Here is a 16,580-nt window from a genome sequence, read left to right on the forward strand (position 1 = left end):
CTCTGTGTGCCTCAGCTACTTAAAAGTGTTGACAAAGTGTCATCAGTGTGAATATAAATAAAAATATTTGATATTTTATGTATTAAATATAAATGCTTTTTACTGCTTCCAGTGTGGGAGGAGGACTTGTCTCTTTCAGGTTTTTTTCCACAAAGTGAAACAATGAGGAGTTTGTTCAGCTTCTGCATGCAGAAAAAATACATCTAGGCATTCTTTGCATAACTCTGGGGAACAAGGGGTTGCTAGCTTTCTCGTTGTTTGCCTTGTTTTAGTCTCATAAGTTAACTGTGAAAACACTATGAAAAATACCTAGTGTAACTATGAAGAAACAGTCTGTGCTGTGTACTGTGTTCCCATACCAGGTGATTTTGAGTTTCATTTTGTTGAAAATAGATACACTGTTGTTTCAAGTTGTTAAACCGTGGCAAATGATCATTATCAAGTGAGTGACTGATAGTGTGTAAGTAGCTGCAGCCTCAGTGGCTGTTCTTAGGATGGCATGTGGCTTAAAGTGTCTTTTTTGTTTTGTTTTGTTTTTTTTTTTTTTTTTAAACTTTGTGTATTGTGCTCTGTATTCTGAAAACCTGTCTCTTATTTTTTCCCCTGTATGTGTGTGTTCCAGTGACTTTATAACATGCAAGACACTGATGTAAGGGGGAGCTCCCCTGCTTTCCTCCGGCCTCAGAATGGGAGCAGTCACAGGTCTTCGGGGTATGTCCCAGGGAGAATTGCTCCTCTCCGTCCCCCACCACCCTCACAGAGCCATGCTGCAGCCGAATTTACCTCTGCAAGACAAGAAGCCCGGGCAAGACTCCCGCCCTTACCAGTCAACCAGCACCGCCGCCAGGCAGAAGCCAACAGGCATAAAAACACTCTCATTTGCTTTGCCATTTCTAGCCTTTCACTTTTTGTTGCACTGGGGATTTTTTTGGGAATAGCTTCAAAATATGCTCCAGACGGTAAGTTATTTTACAAACAAAATCATCCTAGAAGTTATGGCCGCTCTAAACATAATTCAATAATTAAGCATCAGGATGAGTGTTAAAAGTTAACTGCAAAAAATAGGACACTTGCTGCAATTTTAACGTGAAGGGAAGCAGTGTTTGGGGGCTATGATCAGCATAGCAGTAAAGAAAGACTACTGATGAGGGGAAAGAAGCATGAATGTTATTATTTTTGTCTGCAGAAGAAGTTGTCTGATCTTTTCACAAATTGCAGGCAAAATGAAGTCCTGTTGAAGCAGTAACTGAGGAACGTAGTAAAAGAGTGTTCAAGTACAAGTATTTAAAAGTCTGTGACACTTATACAAACAGTATGTGTTTTCTTTGTTTGTACACAAATTGGGTGGGGACCTTTTTGATCTGTTAGCCCTGATTTTTTTCAGCGTAGCTTAGAAAACTGGGCAACTTTCATGGAATTTGGAAAACCTCCCAAATGTTTCAGTGTTTGTAACACATGAACAGGTGATATGATTAACCACAGATCAGTAAGTGTATGTCCCTCTGGCCAAATACTGCTACGAGTTGCTGTGAGGTGCAGGAGCTTATGGTATAGTTTGGAGCATGTTGCAGTTTTGTGTTGGTTGGGTTTTGTTTTGTTTTTAAGGCAGAAGTTGGGCTTCTAAAAACTGAACAGGGCTTTGAATTGAAACTGTTGGCTACTGTAACACAATAGACTTATACTCCTTAGTGGCTTTTGGCATAGTAACTAAAAGATTCTGTTTCCAAAGTCAGTGCAACACAGGCTGAACAAATCTAATAATCAATTGAAGATCTCAGATGACAGTATAAAATGAATACACACACCCCACCACAGCACTTTGGCAGTGGATTGTGGAGATCTCTTCTTGGGTGAAGTTACTGAGTTCTAATAATTATGAAGGGAAAGAAAAAAACCTGAGGGAGTAGTAAATGAAAAATTACTGCTATGTTGTTCTCCAGATCATGGTAACAGGAACACTTACTGCAGGAAGTACTTCGCTTACAGCCAAAGTTAAAGAGGAGGCTAAAGAATGAGTTAGCTAGTTGACTCTGAGAAGTACTTTTCAGGGAGGGGAACCTTTCTGTTTCGATACCAAGACTATAATTAAAAGTTGTAGATTTTGATAATGGTTTTTAAAAGTAGTGTAGTGTTACCCTGTGCTGTAGAATACATAAAATAATAGTCCCTTTTTGCTTTATAAGCTGCGAAGATGTGAAAAAGATGTGAAGGAGCTGGCTTGCCTTTTTTTTTTTTTTTTAAATGTAAGTGATTTTGGAGTGGTTTTGCTTCATTCGCAGTAGCTCATTCCAGGGGCATTGAGTTGTGTGGCTTTTTTGCACTGTGAGTGCATGGTCAGCACGTGGTTGCTGGATCACGGTGAAGAGGGGGATGAGGGAAGGAATACTGAGGATGTTGCAGGAAAAGTTGCTGTCATACAGTAGATGGTGGTTTTTTTGTCTATGGTAAATGACTTAAATAAGGGCTAAGGATTAACTGCTGTCTTTCCATCTCCCACTGCTTCTCAATGGGAGTTCAGGCCAGTTTTCAGCATTAATTGTTCCATTGTGTCTTTCTGAAATTTCCCTGTGTTCTCCTTTAAAAATAGCCCAGCATGCACCTATAGGATCCTTTGGAAACAGTGGCCCTAGAGAAACTCTTAATAGGCACCAAGGAAAGTCTGGCTGAAATTTTCATCTTGCAGTATTGTTGCAACAGCTCCCCAAAAGTTTCCCAATAGATTGAAATGTTAGTACGCTCATGACCAACTTAGTACATGCAGTACTGTACCCAATGCCACAAGTTCCAGCTAGGTATGTTCTTAAGGGCTAATTGGAAATCCATATTGTCAGTACTTTTAATAGCTGTTCAAAAGACAGTGGAGGGAATGTGAGACTTGGTAGTAATTGCGTGTAAATCCTAAACCTCCGGCATACCTTCACCAAAGGGAAAATGATACTCGTCCACATTTTTGTTCCTGCCTGTCAGCTGGGCTTTTTCCTCCTTGCTTTCACCTTCCTGTCAGCATCTTTTTTTCTAAGGAGTCCTGAACACTAGAGATCCAGGGAGAGCACTGGAAATGCAATTTCCTTCCCCATTTCCAGGGGCTTGTGTTGCAGGGTCAGGATGATAAGCTTGGGGAAGTTTTTGGGGAAAAGTTCTGCTTGGCCTTTGCAGCTCTCAGCTGGATCTTGCCCAGAGTAAACAGGATCCTCAGAAGATTTAGCTGCCAAACTGTGATAAACTTCTGCTGAGCATAATAGAACACTGATAACTTTTTCCCAGAGGTCTTAAAATCTCCCGACTTGGTGGCTAAGCAGGTAGAAACCAACTATTTAACTACATCTAGAGAGCTGTTTCGTGCCTTTTCTTTTGCCAGATTTCATATCCTTGCTGCAGCAAATGAAAGGTTCTAGAATTACTTTTAAATTATTTTTCAGGGTGGGTTTTGTGGGTTTTTTGTTCTGTTGGGTTTTTTTTTCCCTCCACCATTTGCAAAAAATCTCAATTCCTTCTCCACCCACCCTACAACTCTTATTAGAAGCTCTCTCTTATTAAGGAGAGCTGACCCAGTTTTACAGAAATGCTCTGAAGCAAGGGCTTAACTTCCAAAACTTTCAACTGGAGTGGTTATGTTGGCAAGGTCATAACTACCTAACGTTTTCTTGTGTGTGCTTCTGTTTTCATTTAACTGTAATTGTAGGGGCAATGTCTGCGGTCTGTAAAATCTAATCAGTAATTTCAGAGGTAACATATGGTGAAGTGTTAGATCCTTGGTGTTTCCCTGCACCGCACCACAATTGCTAAGGGAGAATTTCAAAATAGGTTTGCTGAGCACATCTGATCTGCTTGCCAAAAAGCTGATTCCCTGTGCTTCAGAAGCATGCTTGCATTTCAGGAGTGATGTATTTCTGATGCTGATGACTTCCTTGCTGGATTGTAGTGGACAGTAGATTTAGGGTTTTCTTGGTTATTGTGCTATACCTCTTTCTGACTCAACAGGAAAATTTACAGTTACTAGATCTTCTTTTCTGTGAATCACGCTAAGCAGAAATCATCAGGTTGCTGACTCATGGTTTCCTCACGTTGGCTTTTGCTACCAGTCAGGAAATAGAGTTTCTTCACAGTGCGCGTGTGTGTGGTGTCTGGGGGAAGGGGTTGGTGACTCTGCATGAGTCAGGCAAGAGTCTTGCATTTCTCTGGTGAGTGTCAGCAGTCTCACTGATTGCAGTGCTTCTTGGCTTTCCCTCGTGTTGAATTTCATTTTCTAAATGCTGTCTTCTTAGGAACCCCCAAAAGATTTGCCTTTGGTTTTATTTTTATATTGCTACTTGGATGCCTTTTGCCCTTATGCAGTTCTGCTAATTTTTTCCCACTGGTAGTCAAATCTTGGTTTATGTGGGTTTCCTGAGTTGGAAAAGATTTGAAATGTGGAGAGTTAACACCAAAGGAAAAATGTTTCTGTCAGCAAAACTAAAGCTGGCTTGTGTTAAACTTGTGGGTAGGTTTCGCTTTCTTTGGATTGTGCAAGAATGGGCTATTGCTAATAGGTTTTTGCCCCCGAAGTTGCGTAGCAGATGTGTGGGTGTCTTTCTCCAGAAGATAAGATGTGAAAAGGCTATTTTGACTGTTACTCTCAGTCTGGCTGCTAACCTGTTTGTTTTGGCATCTTTTTGGTTGGTTTTTTTTGCTTAAGAAAAATATTTTCAGTCTGACTTTTCTTTTGGTAAGAAAATCCAAGAAATATGCTTCCTGTTTCTGTTTTTGTCGTATGTCTATGCTGCTGCATTACTCAGCTGCTTAATATGCTAAAGATGTTCCTGTTGTGAATGTTATATTACTCTAACTTCATCTGAAATCATACAACCCTGTCACTTCTTGCTGCTGCTTCTCCTTTTCTGGCCTCGTAGTATGGTGTTATTGCCTGTGTAGTGCCAGACCTTCAGCAGGGTTTCAGCAAGGATTGCATGTGACACAGCTCTCATGTGGTTTGCATCCTGATACTTAAGTTGACTTATTAAGGAGCACAAACCGTGAGTTTAGACCAAACTGTCTGGTCTCCCAGGAAGCTGCTCCAACCAGAAAGATATTACAGTAAATGTACTAAGGATGTCTTGTCCCTCTTTATCCCTTACCTGTAAACCTACATGGAAAGAATTGATTTGGATATCTAAAAGCAAGAAAGGATCAGCCTTTCTCACACAGGCAGAGACTTTGAGGGAAGTGGTATATTTAGATGTTTTACAACTATGTTAGTTGCCCTAGGTAGCTGGTCTAGAAGACCTGGTGCTCAGTGTGACTGCTGTGGATCTGAGTGCTTCCCACTTATCTCTCGTCATCTACTGCAGGTGATGTAGAAAATCTTGAAATAATCAGATGGGGTTAGAAAGTATTTATTGTCAACAGTATATGTTGACAGTTCAGTCTGTGGTTACCAGAAGTTTAATTCAATGTAAGAATGCCTTCCCACCCTTGCGAGTTTAGCCACCTTTCAGGTATCTTTTTGGCTGCTCAGATACAAATAGTAGCGTCAGTGGCTGCAGTATCGTAACCACAGGAGGAGCTGGAATCCTTTGCAGGTGACTGACTCTGCCTTGCTTGTGTTCACCCTAATGCTGCCTTGATTGATATGATGATGCTTAGTTTTTAAAAGCTGAATTTCACATTGTTTTGCAGAGAACTGTCCCGATCAAAATCCTCGTCTTAAAAACTGGAGCCCTGGAAAAGATCCTGAAAAGAGAGTTTTTATCAAAAAAGGGGATTTGTTTCGTCTGAACTCAGACGCTACAGTACACTCTATAGTTATACAGGATGGAGGTATGAAATGGCAAGATGAACATCATGCTTCAGTTTACTGCATAGTTTTTACTTCTGTGATTACATGAAAAACATATTGGTATTTTATGTTGCAGCTTATTGACAAGTTCCCTGCTTTTGCTTTTCAGCCTGCTGCCAGGGCAGGAATATCATTAGAAAGATGAATGAACACTGTAGAGTCTTTTCAGAGGAGCGTTGACATGCTTTTCTGTAGGATATAGTAAAACAAGACTTGTGTAGTAGCCTTTCTTGTAGAAGATCTGATTGTTTTCTAATGGTTGCTGTATGTTAGTAATTCTACCAAAATGTCAGAAAAAATTAGAAATAAACCAACCAAATTCTTAGCAAGATAATAAAAATAGGTAGGAGTTACTTCCCCAGATATTCTCAACCATATATAAGAGCATAACAACTTAATTCATGGATAATTTTTCCTGTAATTTTTCGTGTTCTTCTTATTGCAGAATTGGTTCTGTAAGTCTATCGAAACTTTGGTTTGACCTACAGAATTATTTTTATTTTTTTTTTCTTTTAGGATTACTTGTATTTGGTGATGATAAAGAAGGGTCTAAAAATATTACCTTGAGAACTCGATTTATCCTGATAAAGGATGGTGGAATGCTTCATGTTGGAGCAGAGAAATGCCGCTATAAATCCAAAGCAACTATTATTTTGTATGGGAAGTCAAACGAAGGTGCTGATGTGCCAGAATTTGGCCAAAAATTTATTGGTGTGGGCCCTGAAGGAACACTGGAGTTACATGGGCACCAGAAGTTATCATGGACTCTTCTATCAAAGACTGTGTATTTCTCAGGGCTGGCCTATGGTCATTATTCATTTAAAAAGAATTTTTCCCGAGGACTGAATGTGAGAGTGATTGATCAGGACACAGCAGAGGTTTTGGAAGTGCTGAAGTTTGACACTCATGAATTTTCAGAAGAAAGCTTGAAGCTCCAGAACTTACTGAAAAATGGAAGTCCTGGTCGCATTGTTGCTATTGCTGTAGGAGATTCAGCTGCTAAAAATCTACTGGAGGAAACCAGAGTGACTATTCAAAATCTTCTGGGAAGTAAGTTTGTCAGAGGATTGAGTTACAGGTAAGTAATTTATTTTCCCTTTTGTGCTGAGTAAAGATTAGATCTGATACGGATTCTTCCACCTTTGGGGGATTCATTAAAATTCAACAATGCCTGTTCTTAAAGTCTGCAGGATTCCCAGTGTTGTATGTAGTACTGCAGTAGTAGTATTCAGTGTGCAGAGACTGATAATTTTAGGTATGTGTGTGATAGATTTTGTTACTTATTTGTAATTGCTCTTGTTCACTGTTCTTTACAGAAATTCAAACTGGATGCAACAAGGAATTTTTTGTCATTCAAACACACATACAGAAAACACTTGCTAGGTGAAGATTTTAATGCATATGACTATGTTTGGAGGAGCAATGAATGAAAGGCTAACTGAATACAGGGGGGAGATGCTAATCCTATATATCAAATGGCATCTTATTCATACTCATGCACTGTTGAAATGAAAGTATGTAACTCCTCCACTGATTTTGCAGGGGAACTGATCTGTAAAAATCCTTATACTTCGCTACTGAATTACACTTGTAAGATGTTTCTGTATCTTTTTGACCCTTCTTTTCAGTTGGTTAGGGTTTGGATGGTGGGACAGTGGAAGTGTAATAGGAATTACTAAAGCAGGAAACTTAACTGCCATGCCATTCATTCAGTTGTTCCACATGACTTTTTGCAGTGCATATTCTGAACTTGGCTTTGTGCTGCACAGGGTTGGGAATACAAGTGAAAGGGACGCCATCTCCAAACGGTGTTGGTTCATTCTTCAGCTTCCATTAAGATGGTGTTGCATAACCTTTTTCTGTTTTTCACTATTTCCAGGAAATCAGATGTTTAGTTTTTCCGTTCTGTTCTTACCCCTCACTAACCCCTAACATCTGGGTTCCAGTCACTTTCCTCCCTCTGCTTTGGCAGAGGCGGGCTGTGGCATCAGTCAGGATGGCACGGTCTGACCTCTGTTCTCGTCAGGAGCATGTTTCTGTCAGTGGTTGGTGTAGGTATGTGGTTGTGGGATGGAAAGTGCTTGCAGCACTGCCTCTGAAGCAGTTTGGGCAGAGGTGCCAAGACCCGTGGTAAGTACTACCACCTGAAAGCAGTGAAGCTCATGTGGCGGTTGTTCAGCCAGCCCTGACTTGGCCTGGAGGTGTGGGTTTCAGGTGTTCGTCTCTGCTCATGACCTCCGTGCTGGCTTGTCTGAAATGAAGAACTTCTGCAGCCTGCAGGTGGGAAGAAGCAGCTTTTCTTCCTTCTCTGCTGAGCTGATTGTTGTAGCTATGCATTAGTTGGTAGAAGCTCTGTAAGCATATAAAATTGTCTTGTTCTGCCACAGAATATGGGTGAGAAGCTCTCCCTAAGTGCTCACTGAGGAAAAGCAGGGTCATTTTGTTAAATATGTAAAGCTGGTGAAGGCGGATTTTGGCATGGAGGTGAATACTTTGTCTCATCCCTCTCTTATTCTGCGTCTTCCTGCCAAATAACATGTATTAAAATACCTTGATATTTATTTTAAATGCTGGTGTGGGAAACATTCAGCTTTTTTGCTGCTGCTACTGAAAAGCTGGCCCAGTATGTATTGATCTTATGAACAGATTAACTCTGAAGAGTTTCATTTGGCCTTTTAATCCTAATCAACAACAACATCATGAGGGGACTGAAATAAATGCAGCTGGATTGAAGGTGGTTTTAGTATCTGCCTCTGAATCAATCATTAGCAATAAACTACAGTCCAGCTAGCGGACACTGTTTTCATTTGGGTTGAGTGATTGAACTTACATGATGCAAAATTGTTCAGCTTTTTAATAGATGATCTCAACTGCTTCATCTGCACACTTAATTATGGCATTACAGAGCAGTAAAGGAAAGCAGAATAGTCTTGTTTTCTTAACTTGGTGGCATGCAGTTGTTTTGGGTTTTTTTCATTTCAAAAAACTTGGATGCATTGAGCAGAGCATCCCTGCTACATGCTGGTGCTGAGCTGAGTGAGCATCCAGCTGAGGGAAGGGCCAGCAAGGGGTGGGAGAAGAAAAAACCCTTGGTCTCAGCCTTGAGAAACACCATGAGGGTGATCCCTCGTGCAAAGGTTGTTTAACAGTATGTGGTTCCTTTCCTGGCTCTGAGCATCTTGAAAGGTTCAAAAAGTGTTGCCTGTCCAGTACAGTTATTGCTGGCAGCTGCTGATGGAGGTGTCCATCTCTCCAGACCCAATGCCCACACGGTCTGTCTTCTGGGACCCCTGGCTGCCGTGCTGTCACGGCCGCAAGCTGCAGCAGGAACACTGGGATTGGCTCCTAGTCATTCTGTGCCCCAGTAAAGCTGTGTGGGAGTAGGATCCTGTATCACTTCTGTCACTCATCTCTTGCAATTTGCTTTTGGAAAAAGTGAATCTTGTTGAACGTTGTGCTAAAAAACTACATTAAAGTCTTCTCTGTCAAGAGCTCTTGTATTTGCAAATCTGTATGTTTGATGTCCAGTTACATTAAACTGTTTCTTTTCAATGAGGTCTACCCATTTTTCTTCTGCATTTTGAAATTAATACATTTAAAAATCAATTTGGAAGAGCAGGCTAAGAATTATTTATGACTTCTGTACTCCTTCTTTTGTCCTTTACCTATTCGTGAAGAATTTGTTAAGGACCATTATGTTTGAATATTTACTTTTGTTTTTCACAGGCAAGCCTGGGCTTTTGTTGGTGTCATAGGTGGTGGAAATTCTTCCTGTAATGAATCGGTGAGAAACTATGAAAATCACAGTACCGGTGGGAAAGCTCTTGCTCAGAAAGAATTTTTCACAGTGGATGGTCAGAAGTTTGTTGTGAGAGCTTACAGCGAATGGAACGATGGTAGGAAACTGTTTTGTGAAATCCTGCAGTTGGGGAAGAAGTAAAAAATACTGTATATGCTTTTTTGCTAGGGCTGTTGCTTACAATTTAATATTCCGAGTCCTGCTGTAATATGTATTTTTCTTTTTCCTTGCTATGGATGAAGTATAAGGACACAGTTCTTTTTCAGCACAACCTATTTCTCAATCTTTCCATATACAGGATGTGAACAGCATAATACTGAGCCTTCGTTTTAAATATATTTAGATAAAGGGTCTTACAGAATGCTGAAAGAGTTTGTTTTTTTTTTCTTTTAGTAGTTAGTCAGCCATGTGTGTTTTAACTCTAAGGTTCTGATATGTTAATTACGATCCTAGAAAGAAAACTTGGTAGAAGCCAGGCAAAATGCTTTATTCTTATTACAATTTTCTGTTGCTGTTTGATGCTGAACTTCAGTCAGCTTTTCTCATGACAAGTTGGTAGCTGGACCTGCAAATTGTTGCCTTATTTTATTTTATTTTAAAATTCATATATTTTTTTTTTTTGCTGTCAGCGTTCCATCTTCTGTTTTATTTGAGATCAACCAAATAAACAGGCTGTAACAGTATCTTACACTGACATGTTTCAGAGCAGAATTGTGCTTTAGAGGGCTTTGGAGCTGGTGAAATCTTGTGCATATTGTGTTAGTATCTTCTTGGAAATGGTTTTGTATAAAGGTGAATATAACCTTATATTGTGTTTGCTTTTTTTTTTTTTTTTTTTTTTTTTACTTAGGTGTCCCAGTTTCAGGCTTCCAGGTGGAAGCTGTAGGTGGAGTGATTCTGAATCTTCTGGATGATGTTAGTAGCTGGGAGCCTGGAGACCGGATTGTGGTCGCAAGCACAGACTATTCAATGTATCAGACAGAGGAGTTCACCCTTCTTCCCTGCCCCGACTGTAGCAAGTATCAGGTCAAAGTCAAAGGTATGCAAGCAGTCACAACTTTAAGATCCATGTGAATTAAGTATTCACAGTAGCACACTCCAGCTAGTTCCTTTCAGTGGGATCAGTAAAGAACAGCCGTTTCACCTCTTTCTGTGTGGCTTTGTTGCTGTATGCAGGAATGGGTGCTTCTCCTTGCTGAAAAATTGGTCTGTATCATGTCATGTCTGCCTCACAGCTTACCATGCTAACTTTTCTTTCTCATTTCTTCCCAGGCTTATTGAATGCTTTAGTTTTCTTCCAAGAGGATTATGCTTGCTTTCCTTTCTTGGTTCCTTTCTGTCTTTTCACTAGTTTTCTTTATACATGCTTGAATGGCTGTTGTGGTCATTACCATTTCCTTTACCTTTATTGCCCTTCCCATCTTTTGAAGTGTTATCATTATAATTTTTTCTGGAAAGGAAAAAAAAGGAAGAAAAAAAGAAAACGGCAGTCTTTGAACCTGTCTCTTTTCGCCCTTCTCCTTCCTGCAGTTCCCCCTCCACACCCCACCAGCAGAATGGTTATGAAATAAGTGGCACTTCTAAGCCTCTGCTCACACAGGATATCCCTGAGTAGTTGCAATCTGTTTTTCCTTTGGGTGTGATGTGCACAAGATGGTCATGCGTGTTGTTGACTGTTTCCTTTTTTATTAGCTGAGTCATTTTGCTTGACTTCACAAGAGCCTCCCATGGGACTGGCTCTCCAGCTCTTCTAGCATCTGCATTTTCCTTCTGCCATTCCATGCCCGCCCTCCATGCCAGCGCCACCCTCCCTGATGTCCCACCAGCCCCAGGTCTTGAGCTAGTGCTCCCTTCTGGTGGGCTGAGGCATCAGTTTGCAGCACAAGCTAATTAGTGATATTTTACAGTGTTAGTTTGCAGCAGCCAACCAGTGCTCTTCAGAATCAGGTTTTGTCCCATTCACCTCTGTAGGGTGCATGTTCCTCTCCTTCAAACTTACTCTCCTTCTGTTCTTGGAAGTTTTCTGTGAAGGCCCTCGAACTTTCCTGTTCCTCCATGTCTTAAGGGACTGCCAGATTGTACATCCACTTTGCAGTGTGATTTCATCCCACACCATTCATTAGCATGGGTGAGGTATGTTCTACTGCACTGTGAATTCCCAGATACGGAAAAAGTGAATCTAAGTTTACCTTATTATACATCAGAGAATGCCAGGTTGCATGAAGCCACAGAGCTTATCTAGTGCTATCAAGCATGACGCTTGCAGGCCTTTGTTCTTAAGTGTCTTGAAAGGTGTTTGTTGTTGAGCATAATATATAAAAGAGCAAGCTTAACTTGAAGGTTGGAGTATGAAGTTAAAGGTTTTTGTCACCACTGAATAATACATGTGCAAACTCTGTTTCATCTCAGAAATCATGTGCTGTGAAATAGTGGCTTTTAAAGGATTTTAAAAAATACGTACTTTTTAGAAGATTTACAATATGGCATAAAATACAAGATTTTGGCTTTTTTTTTTATTTTTAATAAATGCTATGTGAACTATGTATAGATCTTTAAAAGATGTTAAAGGAGATGAACTGTCCTGTCTTGGGTTGTTTTTTTTCACCCCAATATCAAGTGTCCTTTGTCACAGTAATGTATACTGTTGGGAAAAATTCTCAAACCACCTTATATATTCATTCCACAAAGAATGATTTTTCCATGGACTGGCAAACCTGACATGCTGGAGAACTTGCCATCTTATGAAATTATTTCTTGTATAATTTTTGCTAGGTTTTTTAGCTATTTTGGCCCCTTCTTAGTAGGAAAACTAAAATGCAGTGTTTTGTAGGAGGCCTAGTTGCTCTTTCTTTGCTTTTTATGTGTTTATGTATGCTGGTCAAATGCAGGGCAAAACAATAGGTAAGCCTTCAAGGAGAGGATTGTAGACCCATTTATGGACATCTATTGTCTTTTGAAATGTTCAACATCAGGTATAGCATTAATACAACTTCTGGTTCTGCTTTGTGTTGTGGTAGCGACCAGTTTAGGCTTGTATCCTTTTGTAAGTTTTGAAGGAATAGTGGCAGTCTGTGTTCAGGAATCAGTAAATGGAAAAAAAAACCAAACAAAAAAAACCTCTCCAAAAAACCCTCAATAAAACAACCATACAAACCAAACAAACAAAAAAAAACCAAACCAAAATCAAGAGAGAAAAGTATTTTTAAAAACTAAACACAAATAATTTTTGTTATTTTTTTTTTAAGGTTTACAGGATCAGATAATTTTCTCAGTTTGCACAGACAAATTACTGTTTCTTTGGAAGAGAAGTATAAAACCAGAGTATGCTGTTTTCCCTAATTTTAGTTTTGTCTTCAGAATAACTATCCAGGAAAAAGCAAAATTGCTTATGAGAGCAAATCCTTTTTTCTTTCAGAGGGGGATGAATATGGTATTTTCCAGAGGTGTTTTCAGTTCTTTTCTTCAAAAAAGCTTAAGCAGCTAGCATCTTTTTTTCTTTTAAAGCAAATCTGCATCTATGTTTCAAAGAATGGTTTGGGTTGGAAGGGACCCTAAGATTACCCAGTTCTAAACCCCCTGCCATGGGCAGGGACAACTTCCACTAGACCAGGGTGCTCCAAGCCCCAACCCGCCTGGCCCCCGGCCGGGGGAGGGGCCAGCCCAAACATTTCATTAAAAATTTTTTAGATCAATTGGATTAATTTAATTTTTTTTTTTTTTTTTTTTCTTTATGTTCACGAGCTATTGGACTGAAGTTAAGATGCACTTGCAAATAATATGTTTGGATTTGTTTAGGATTAATTATTTTACTAAAATGAAAAATACACACGCAGTGCATTGCTTTGGAAACATGGAGTACCATACTTGATTCATCTTCCTACAAGATGCTTAAATATCAGAGTCAAACGCAATCTGGGACTTGGTGTTAGCTGGGTTAATGTTTGTTATTTAACAATTATGTGGAGGTTTTGTGCCTTAGCATAAGTAAAGCTAAGAGACAATAGCATGTTAAGGTATTGGAATGCACAGGTTTTGTAGCTACATGTAACTTGTTTATAATGCAAGGTTTTTCTTGTTTGGTTGGTTTTTTATTTAACGGCAATTTTTTATGTGTTTTTGTTGTGGTTTTTTTTTTTTTTTTTTTGTTTTTTTTTTTTTGTCTCTGTTTTTTCTCCCTGCTTCAAACTGATTTTGGACAGAAAATCCTCAGTTTCCCCATGTAGGAGAAGTTATTGATGGAGTGGACATGAGGGCAGAAGTCGGAGTTCTTACAAGAAATATCTTAATCAAGGGAGAGACAGCAGATACCTGCTATCGTGAAAAGGAGTGCCAGTTCTTCAATTATGATACATTTGGTGGACATATCAAGGTCTGAAAAACATTTTAAAGTAGCTTGCTGTCATGTAAAGGTATAGTGAGGACAAAAAGATTAATGCTAGACTTAGAGAGGTTGGAAACTAAAAATTATTGATTGATATTGTTGCTTTGTGTAGAAATGACTTTATTCTCAGCTTTCCCCAAATGAGATTTACCTCATCAAGACTTAGTCTACAGAATTGGAGGAAGACATATCAATGCATGAAATGGTCAGCACATACCACAGTGTTGTATGGCAGGGATTAACCCTTAGAAGTGATGTCCATGCATGTGCATCCTGTGACACTGTAGAATAGTTTGATCTCCCTTTTCTGTCTTCCCTCTTTTCCCTGCCTTTCTGCACTGAATCCTAGAGATATGCTTCATCTGAAATTGGGCACTAGAGAGGCATGGAGAGGAAAGAAGCTGGACCATGGTGTTTTTTTTTAATACATACATGTATATATACACACACATATGTATATATGTACATATGTGTGTGTATGTATATATGTAAAGTACTAAGGTTATGTAAAGGAAACTGCTTCTAATTTCTTGTGGTACCATAAACATAAAAAATGCTGAGGGAAAGTAGTATTAAAGAAACTAAACTCGTGTTCACTTACGTTTTTAGATGAAAGGATTGAGCAGCAGTCTGTCAGCTCTTCACTGATGCTGGAAAAGTTTGAGGCCTTGTATTTTAAATGCAAATGTATTTGTGCTCATTATGTGCTAGTCACAGTTTTAATCTCTCTTTCTAATATGTTTGGATGCAGATTTTAATTTTTAACAGTGAACATAATGGTGGGAAAGAAAATATGCCCTTTCCCATTTGTGGAAGAGAAGTAGGTGGGCTCAAGGCACTCCTTTGTGTTTAAGATAATGTAATGGAAGAAGATAATAACAAGCTGTGAATCTTGCAAAGCATGACCTTGATTGCCACAATAGCGCAAATACAGCAGACCCTTCAGATGTCTGGCAGATAGAAGAGAAAACAAACATTTTGAGTCATCAAAGTTGTCAAACTGTTCCCAGGAGACTGTTCTGAGTAGCTGAGTGTCTGCTGCCAAACCTAGACTTCAGCACTAAGAGCATTTTCAGTTTATGTTAATCTTGCAGTGCTCAAGCAGAAGGAGGCCTGGCACTAGCAAATGTTAATGGCCTCAGGGGTTTTGATCATCATGGATTTTCTGATGGTCACTGGGATAGTGGGATAAAGAAGGCTTACTGGCAACAAGGAGAGATGCTTGTTTGTAGTTTTACAACTGCATTAGTGCTGTTAAAATGTCAAGAGTAGGAAATTTCTGGGATGCCTGCTTCTGACAATCCCTCTGGTATTTAGGCATACAAACCTCAGGGAGGGGGTGAAGTCATGCTGCTAGTTTCCCTCAAGGACAAAGTATATACGAAAATGGTTATTTTTGGTAAATACTCAGTATAAGTTAATAAAATAACAAAAAAAGGCTTCCTTTGTCAGTTTAGCTCCTTGCAATTTAGCTATTGCGCTTGGTTTCTGTTTTCATAGCAGGTGAGGCGGAAGAAAATACTTCTGCTTTCTTGTGTTATGGCTACAGCCCCATTATGTTTTTACATTGTACTAGATAGTGTTACTGTGAAATTGAAGGCAAATTCGTATCTCCCTTAGTAACGAAGTTCCTCAGGAGTGCTGTGTCCAGTTTTGGGTTCCCATTGCAAAGATGACGTAGATGCACTAGGGTGGGTCCAAGTGAAGGCTGTGTGTTGGGAGCAGGTGATGAGGAGTGAGGAGGAGCTGAGAGAACAAGGCTTGTTTGGTCTGGGGAGGGTGGAGAGGAGGGACCTCATTGCTGTCTTCAGGAACAGAGGAGGGTTCAGAGAGGCAAGAGCAATTCTTGGAGGCAATGGGACCAAGTTTCAACAAAACAAATTCTGGTTAGATACCAGAAAAATGAAAGGGAAAGAACCAATGAACATCACATGAGCATCTCTGTGTCTGGAGGTATTCCTTGGGCAATGTGCTGAGCAGCTGTCTTAAAGCTGACCCTGTGCTGAGCTGGCAATTGGACCAGATATGGACCTGGATGTCGGGGCAATCTGGCTGCAACTCTCACTTCATTATCACCAGGGTTGATTTCACTGATCTGGCTGGCTAGGCAGGTGTCCCATTCTTCCCTCACTACTCCATATGCATCCCTCCCAAAGTTGCACACTCGGTCAAAGTGGAAAACTTTCCCCAGTATCGATGTACTATTCATGGGTCAAGAATATACGGTAGCTGTTCTCCCCTGCTAGAATGTGCAAACAAGCTCAAGGTCCAGTTGTAGGAGAACATAGAGTAGTCAAGCTTCCAAGACTGCAGACACATCGAAGTGAGAAGCTGCTTGGGGCAGTCTGCCATTGCTTTAATATATTCTCCCACAGCGTTCTCCTGGAGAAACTGGCTGCTCATGGCACTTGATAGGTGTATTCTTTGCTAAGTAAAAAATTGAAGATCACAGAGAGGGTGGTCAGGCATTGGAACAGGCTGCCCAGGGAAGTGGTGGAATCGCCATCGCTGGAAGTGTTCAAAAAAACATGTCACTGAGGGCCTCATCTTACATTGGTTAGTGGTGGACTTGGCAGTCCTGTGGT

At 40.0% G+C, this 16,580-nt stretch overlaps 1 protein-coding gene across 2 annotated transcripts in view; it reads left to right on the top strand.

Moving 5' to 3' along the window:
- Window positions 1-634: 634 nt before the first annotated feature.
- The window catches only part of TMEM2 (transmembrane protein 2), a 38,716-nt gene continuing 22,770 nt past the window's right edge, over window positions 635-16,580 (top strand). Inside the window, exons 1-6 of one of the 2 annotated variants that reach the window (XM_010013230.1) lie at window positions 635-959; window positions 5,656-5,796; window positions 6,332-6,893; window positions 9,542-9,711; window positions 10,465-10,653; window positions 13,814-13,983. In XM_010013230.1, coding sequence (XP_010011532.1) covers window positions 635-959; window positions 5,656-5,796; window positions 6,332-6,893; window positions 9,542-9,711; window positions 10,465-10,653; window positions 13,814-13,983 — 1,557 coding nt within the window. The remainder of the gene's footprint in view (window positions 960-5,655; window positions 5,797-6,331; window positions 6,894-9,541; window positions 9,712-10,464; window positions 10,654-13,813; window positions 13,984-16,580) is intronic. The other variant, XM_010013231.1, reaches the window with a different exon arrangement.

The sequence above is a fragment of the Nestor notabilis genome, unplaced genomic scaffold (genome assembly GCF_000696875.1).
Source record: "Nestor notabilis isolate BGI_N333 unplaced genomic scaffold, ASM69687v1 scaffold1064, whole genome shotgun sequence".
In the NCBI taxonomy this organism is placed as follows: Eukaryota; Metazoa; Chordata; class Aves; order Psittaciformes; family Psittacidae; genus Nestor; species Nestor notabilis.